The sequence below is a fragment of the Budorcas taxicolor genome, chromosome 18 (assembly GCF_023091745.1).
Source record: "Budorcas taxicolor isolate Tak-1 chromosome 18, Takin1.1, whole genome shotgun sequence".
Lineage (NCBI taxonomy): Eukaryota > Metazoa > Chordata > Mammalia > Artiodactyla > Bovidae > Budorcas > Budorcas taxicolor.
The window spans coordinates 26,877,246-26,885,143 of record NC_068927.1 but is presented as its reverse complement, the minus strand read 5'-3'; the positions used below and the strand labels follow the sequence as shown (position 1 = coordinate 26,885,143).

The following is a 7,898-nucleotide window of genomic DNA, read 5'->3' as shown; positions in this document are numbered from 1 at the left end:
TACCAAGTAGAAGGCAGGCATTCAGAAAGGTTTGGTAAATAACCAGACCAAGTTAATACATAGCATCAGAGCAGAGAAGGAAACTTGATTCCATCTATTCTGGTTATCTAATGCTGTTACTAGCCACCCAAAAATTTCTGGCCAAAAAAAAGAAAAAAAATTTTTTTTGCTCAGTAATCTGTAACGTGGACAGGACTTGGTAGGGACAGTTTGTTTCTGTTCTACTTGGCATCAGTTGAGGGTAGCTGGAATGGGGGTAGAGAACCTCTTCCAAGAAGCTTACTCAAATTAGTATTAGCTGAGAACAGCTCAGTTGTGGATGTTGAACAGAGGACCTGAGGGGTAGGGGGCTGTCTCAGTTCCTCTCCATGTAGGTCTTCTCATGGATATTTGGGTTTTCCCACACCATGGTGGCTAGGTCCAAGAATATTTCAAGAGACAGGAAGTGGAAGCTGCCAGTCACTCAACCACCTGAGACCAGAAACTGGCTCAATATTTTCAGTCTCTGCCTGGCTATATCCCTAGGTCCTACTTCCTCCTTTTTTTTAATTAATGTTACTCCTTCAATGAGATTTCTCTCCTTCCCCTCACCTAAATTAGGTTCTCCTTGCTCTTTCTCAAAGCACTCAACAAGTTATTACAATAAGGAAAAAGTCTTCTCCCCACTACCAGACGTCAGCTCCACAAACAGATCTGTTTTTGTATACCACATAGTTGCAGTGCCCGAGATATATTAGGTGTCCAATAAAGGTTTGCTGGATGAGTAAGTGATTAACCTTGCTTCTGAGTTCTAATACTTGATTCTATCCTAACCTGGAAAGGATAAACCTGAGTATCCTGGAACCTTATCAGCAGGCACCAATGAAAGTTGTGAAATCTTAAGTCAAAAAAGGCAACAAATGTTTTATTTATTCAATGCAAATAACTGTATTTACCACAAGCTAAAGAAGAGAACATATATATATATATTTATATATATATTTGAATTTATGGAAGACTAAAGACATGGAAAAAATCCAGCACCCCAACAAGTACAGCCAGGAAGGAAATCAGCTCTGTAATAGGACGATTTAATGAACTACAAACAAGAAAGGGTGGGGAAGGAAGAAAAAAATGTGCATTGAATTTAAGACATTGAAAAACTGAGAAGACATATTTACTATTCAAGTATAAACTCAGTAAGGACTTGGCATAAATTGAAAGGCAGCTGCTGAGGTACACCATTATAAAATAAGTTCTATGAATTTACAATTCTACCTTCCAATTTTCTGGGAGAAAAAACCAAACTCTTGAAGGTCTTCACCAGAGACCCTGAGAGGGAATAACACTTTTGATGAAGACATAGTCAACAATCCATGACTGAATTTACTATTCAAAAACATGTATTTATTTTAAACTATAGGAATACGTGCTCTCAGACTGTCCTCTAAGAGTTTTTGAGACTATTAGTTCAACAGTTTCAAAGTATATTACTTCCAAAAACAATGCTGATTTTAAAAAATTATTTTAAACAAAAACCAAAAAGACCTGATTTGATGGTACCTTAAAAATACCCTAAATACCAAACTTTCTCCAGTCTAACATTGCAATTAATTTAAGAATTCCTCCTGCATTGTTAAAACATTTGTTCCTCACAAAATGTGGGTACTGAAATTGGATAGAAACATCATGAATGTGAAAATACCACCAATTTTCTGCAGTTAAAAAAAAAACAAACTAGAATGTTCTTTGGGATCACTGAAATATCAAAAATTGGGTTTTGTTTTGTCTACAGTCTGTGCACCTTCTTTCAGGCCCTCCATGTTGCTTGTAGTACTGACCTGTGGGATTCTAGTTTTACGGCTTCAAGTCTTGCAGTGCAGTATCCATGCTTAAGATACCAGTGGCTCTCTGACCAATGGGAAGTTATGCTTAACCCAGAAATGCTATCATTTACGTCTCCATAATGACTTTTGCCCAAAATAAAAACTTTAGAATATGAGACAAAACATCCTGTGTTACACAATCAAATGAACCCAACCTGGAGAAATCCAGTGTGGTTTCAAGCACTCAAGAGGGCATTATCTCCTATAGCTTTTCATGGAATTACCACAGGCCTAGCTACTGGCATTCAGCTTTCCTTGCCCTTAAAAGGAATTTTTCAGGGCTGGCAGGTTGGGTTAGATTCTAGGAGAATTTTGTCTTTGATAAACTATCATTTTTTTAGCATAAAATCTGGCCATGGCTATAAGTTTCAATGTGCATACAACTGATTAGAGATTTTTTTCTTTTTCTTTTCAACATTGGCTGGAATTGAGTAGAAATAAGTCCATGAGGCCTCTTCACGTGTGTCATGAGATATGAGAAATCTGTCTGACTCTAGTCACTATTTCTTTCCGACACAATGGGCAAGTCTCCAGTTGCAAGGCACAATCCATGCACAGATCACTGAGGAGAAAGACATAGATACCAGTTAGGTCAGTTCTTCAAAAAGTCAGACTGATGATGTGCTGACTCAATGGAGCATGTTAACCGAAAGGGTAATAATCACACAAGGCTGAAACATTAAGTAAATATATAAACAGTAAGTCTCTCTTCCACTTCTGACCTTCAATCTTCCTCTTCTGAGGAATAAGTTAAAAGTTCGTGTGCATTCTTCCAGAAAGTCTGGATATATACAGCCTATGCATAGAGATGTGTATCTGTAGGTAGAAATACAATGCTTTTTTTCCCCCCCAGACAGTTAGCTATCTGTCCCATTATAATTTGTTGAACAGTCTGTCTTTCACCAGATTTGACATAATGTCTCTATATTTTTCTTTATAAGTAGTTCTACTTTTGGGCTTCTGTTATATTACTGTGTCACTCTTCATATATTGGGACAAAACTATTAAATTTTTTTTTTCCCTAAAGGTGGCATTTTACACATATTCTTTCTCACCCTGGTTTTTTTTTTTTAATTTATTTATTTTTGGCTACACTGGGTCTTTGATGTTATGTGCTGACAGCAGGCATCCTTGTCTGGTCCCTAGCATCTCTTGGAAGGTTTCCAGTGTGTCCCCCTTAAAAAGATGCTTGTGTTTGAGATATATATATTTTTTATATTGTAAAGGAAGTATCCATCCATCCTTAATTTATACTTTTATTTTCTATATCCATTTCTGTTTTGTAGTAGTCATTCATTTGAGATGGATATTGAATTTTTAGCATTTTTGCACAAAGTATTAATTCTCTGCTCCACTGTCCCTTGGCCTATTTGAGAAATTACATTTGAGTAAATACATTTGAGAAATTACACTGATTTCCTATGTTGCACTAACCTTGCATTCCTGAAATAAACCCCTCTTGGTCATGTTGCTGGGTACTAGTTGCTGATAATTTAGGATTTTTATGTTTATATTCATTCATTCATTTTTGTGTTTCATCAGCTTTTTGTATGATTAACATGCAGGCTTTGTAAAAAGATTGTGACTTTGCTATTTTCTCTGCGGTCTGAGAAGTTTATATAGAATCCATCCATTCCTTCAAAGTTTGAAAGAATGTACTTGTGAAACCACCTGGGCTTTCAGTGGGGAAGGCAAAGGGGGAAAATAATTTCAATTTCTTTCATGGTATTAATAGTAGGAATGTTTAGATTTTCAGTCTCTATTCTAGGGAGTGGCACATGTCACTCAGTTTAGCCAGATTTCCATTCTTAACCTCTACTCAACGGAACTGTTGTTGCTGAAAGTGGAGCTGGACTTTCTTATAATTCTTTTAATTTCCTCTTCCAACTTTGTTCTGGATATGTCTAGTGTGGAGACTGTGGTCATACTTAAGATACTTGATTCTAAGTTTTTAGATTTCAGCCCTCTTTCATGAGCACTTATTGTGTACCAAACCACCAATAAGGGCCAGAGTGCTCAAAGAAGAATAAGCCCAGATCCTGAGGAGTTCTGGGCTACAGAGCTGATACAGGGAGACCTGGTAGCTAAAGCTATGTGAAGAATAAGAGCAAGGCAGTGTATGGGATAGGCTGAATTACAGGGAGTTGGTCTGGAACACTGGGATAGAGGTACTGCTCGTATACAATCAGCACACATGCCTGGGCCAGGCCAGGGTCAGCACACTGCCCAAGCTCCTCTTTCTCCTTCTAACCTTAGTTGCGAGGCCTTTTTAGGGGACTGTTTACTTGCTACTCTTGCTGATGTTTAGACACTCTGTTCTACAGGATCCAGGCTGTCCTCATTTCCTACAACTGCAGAGTGGTTAGATGGTAGGGTGCTGCCCCTCTCAATGCTGAGGAGGGTAAAGAGTAAGTACATGAGAAAGCTCTAAAACTAAAAGGGATTTCCTAAGAGACCTGTAATTAGCATTAAGTCTTTTACATTTTGGAATGAAAAATGTGTTAAAAATAAAGTAGTGAGTAAACAAAGTAAAACAAAACAAAAACATGGGTCTTCTATATCAAGCAGCTTCTTCTATTTCAGGTTCTTTCTGGAAGACAGACTTGGCAAACTCTGAAAACTCCTTCAGCCCACTTTGGATATTATGAACCTTGATGAACAGCTAGGGAACTGGTAACACTGTAAAAGCAATTCAAGAACAGGTAGAACTTTGTCTACCTGTACACAAGTACTGGACTTGTGTACTGTAATGTACACAAGAGGAAATAACCAAACAAACCCTCTGACCTGTGTCCACATGGCTTCAGTTGCGTGTCTGCTACCTCATCACAACACAGGGAGCAGCAGTTTTCCCGGATACTGACTTGCTTCAACAGAGCAAGACGCCTGTGCCTGAGTAGAAAACACAGTTGGAAGTTCATTTGATCAACAAATAAATGAGCAGTGATGCATATGAAATGCCTTGAAAATGCTCTGTACATGGGAGTCTACCATGTATTCCCTCAGCTCTATTCAGTAAAGTTTTCACACGAGACATCTCATTTCAATCTTACAATGATTTTCTAAAACAGAGAATGGAGGAGGCTGGTCATTCTCATCTTACCTGGTGGCTCAGCTGGTTAAGTATAACATGGACACAGAAGTAAACTGCTTTCCTGAGTTCTGTGGCGGGAGCTCTAGCAAATGAATCAAACCAAAGGTGGAGGGCATGGGAGCCTCCAGTTACAGCGAGTTGGTCATGACCTAGACTTGTGACTGGCACATAAAGTAGGAGGAAAGGGCAGTCCTGCAGGACTAAACCCTTCTCCAGGCAGGGTCTGAAGCTATTTCCAGGTAGATGGTGTCAGAATCAAGTTCACTGCTCAGTGGTACTGGAAAACACATATTAGACCATTCTAGTAGCAGGAAGAGTTGTGAAAGCAGAACTTTCTAGTGCAAAGACCCTGGAGCTACAGTAGCAGACTTGGTCTGTTTCAGGAGCCGCAAGGAGGCCAGGATGGCACAGGGGAGAGTGCAAGAGGTCTAAGAAGTAGTGGAGGAGAAGAGGGGACAAATCCTACAGCGTCTGCTGAGATTCAAGCTTTTACCTTAAGTGAAAGAGGAAGCCACTGGAGTCTGATGAGCAGAGAAGTGCATGATCTGATTTATGTTGTAACAATCATTCTGGAGGCTGTGCTGAACAGACTGAAGGGGTTAAGATGGGAACAGGGAGACTAGTTTGAGGGCAGGAACAACCCAGGTGGGAAATTGGAGGCTTTAGCCATGGTGGGAACAGGGAGAGGGAACAGAAGTTGGTGGCTGGGATATATTCTGAAAGTACAGCCCATAGGATTTGCTGAACAATCCGTCATAGAAATGGCAGACACTCATACTCTGCCTTGTCAAGGATCCTCTAGGACCACAGCCAGGGAAACAGAATCGACAATGGAGCTATTAACAGAGAAAACTGTAAGAGAAGCAGGTGGCTATGAGTGGTGACTGTTGTAGCTGAGAGGTGGGTGTGTATATATATACATAGTGTATATATATGTGTGTATATATATATATATATATATATATATATATGGTGCTTTACTGTGCTATTCTTTTTTTCTTTCATGTGTATTTGAAATTTTCTATAATAAAAAGTTTAAGAAAAAGAAGAAGAAAAAGAATGAATGGAAGAAGAGGTAGAGACAGAGAGGATTTACAATACGGAACACTTTACAAAATGCCAAAGTAGAAACAGGGCCCTGATCTTCTACCCTGAAGTCAGAAAAGAATACTATTCCTATGAGTAAAACAGGAAACTCTGGCATTAAAGAGGCCATTCAGTTAGTCTCTGACAACTTCTGTCTTGGTGTCACTGTCACAGAAAATAAAATTCCAATGCAACGCAGGACTGCCAAGCTGGTAACTCCGTTCTTATCCAAGGCAGACTGCACTTTGGGCGCCAAGATCTTAGGGTACTGAGACAGTACACAGAAACCGCCCATAAAAGATGACTTTCTGACAGTTGGGGCCTATTGCCATCTGACTTTTGGAAAGTTTAATTCTGCAAGGGTGGTTAACTAAATGCTGAAGCAGTTTTAGCTAAGGTCAGCTTCCAGGGGAACACTTAGACGGATCAGTTGGAACTTTCAGGGTGTAGGTGAGAAAACAGACCTGTTTATGGGCCGCATCCAAGAAAGACAGGCTACATAACAAAGTGATGGGGTATGTATGACAGATGAGACAGGTGTTACTTCACACTTTCACCAGGAGGAATTTAAAGTTCAGAATCCCTGTCAGGCGCTAAGACAAGATGAAGAGGGGTTCTCAGAATGAACCTCAGATCTCTGAGCTGGGAAATAAATCGCCCTTCAGTTCTCGGGATATTACAGAGGCTCTGTTGCAGCAGGCAGGGCTGTCATCACTCCATGACATTTTCTGGTTCATCTGGAAACTGCTGAGCCACTCTCAAGCCTTGGGACACTGAGTCCAAGGTGAAGTACAGCCCAGAAGGGCTTGTTACAGACCTGCTTTTTAAGCCAGAACAGGAGCTAGGATTACACTGTTACATTATAGACACCCTTAAGGGCGCAACAGGCCAACACTGCTGATTCCTTACCTTGGCAAAATGATTTTCTCTTCAGCTGTGAGGAAGGCATAGTCATTAAAAGTGCTAAATTTCATAGACGGTGGATATTTGAATGGTTTTGCTCCAAAATTGAACTCACATTGTTGATATGACATGAAACTAGCTGCTGCAAAAAATCCAGATCTACAAATAAAAATGAGCAGAGATCAAGAGAATTCATAGAAACAAAGTGAAATCATACACAAAGTGGTTTTCAGAAATAAGTTGGAATAAGAAGTCAGTCAGAATAAGTCGTACCCTGGCAGAAAGAAGGGTGGCATTATGTTTACTAAACTAGACGGGACTATAAACCAGAGAATATCCTGTTCTTATCTTCCTATATCAAACTCTGGGAGAGTTCTAGGTATGATCAAATGAGTCCCCAATTACTTGAAGTATAGTGATTTCTCACACAACTGACTATATAAATGGACAGTCTTTTTTTCCTAGAGAAAAGGACATTCCATGCATCTACTTGAATTTTTGATTGAGAGAAGGTACTTACACAGTAGATGAAAAGACTTGCTTCTCAGGAGGCAGCTGGTTGCCGTTTAAAAAGAAGATCATTTGCTTTTCATTCAAGTCTAACAGAAATCCTACCGTGTCTCCTAAAGGATGAAGTGGAACACTGTTAGGACGGGAAGATTCTGCTGTCTCAAGGGTTTTGATATCACTGTATTAAGTCTGTTTTTGTAGCCCTATACTCAACATATTCATCTTGCTTCTTCTGCAACTGATCTGACCCCTTTACATCAATATTTGGAAAGGAAAATGCTGCCAATTAATCTATGAAAAGTCATCAATTGTAAGATGCACCCCAATTTCAAAGATGTGAAATGTGGGGGCAATGTGCATTTTTGGACCAGTAAAACATGGTAAGATCAAAATCATGAACTTTGCTTCTCTGATGAGATTTAAAATTCTCTGAGAGGGAA

At 39.5% G+C, this 7,898-nt stretch overlaps 1 protein-coding gene across 1 annotated transcript in view; it reads right to left on the bottom strand.

The window, feature by feature from the left end:
• Window positions 1-1,608: 1,608 nt before the first annotated feature.
• Window positions 1,609-7,898, bottom strand: part of RSPRY1 (ring finger and SPRY domain containing 1) — a 37,449-nt gene continuing 31,159 nt past the window's right edge. The window contains exons 12-15 of the mRNA XM_052656248.1: window positions 7,469-7,571; window positions 6,955-7,107; window positions 4,653-4,757; window positions 1,609-2,427 (exon numbers count right to left, since the gene is read on the bottom strand). Coding sequence (XP_052512208.1) covers window positions 2,331-2,427; window positions 4,653-4,757; window positions 6,955-7,107; window positions 7,469-7,571 — 458 coding nt within the window. The 3' untranslated portion in view covers window positions 1,609-2,330. The remainder of the gene's footprint in view (window positions 2,428-4,652; window positions 4,758-6,954; window positions 7,108-7,468; window positions 7,572-7,898) is intronic.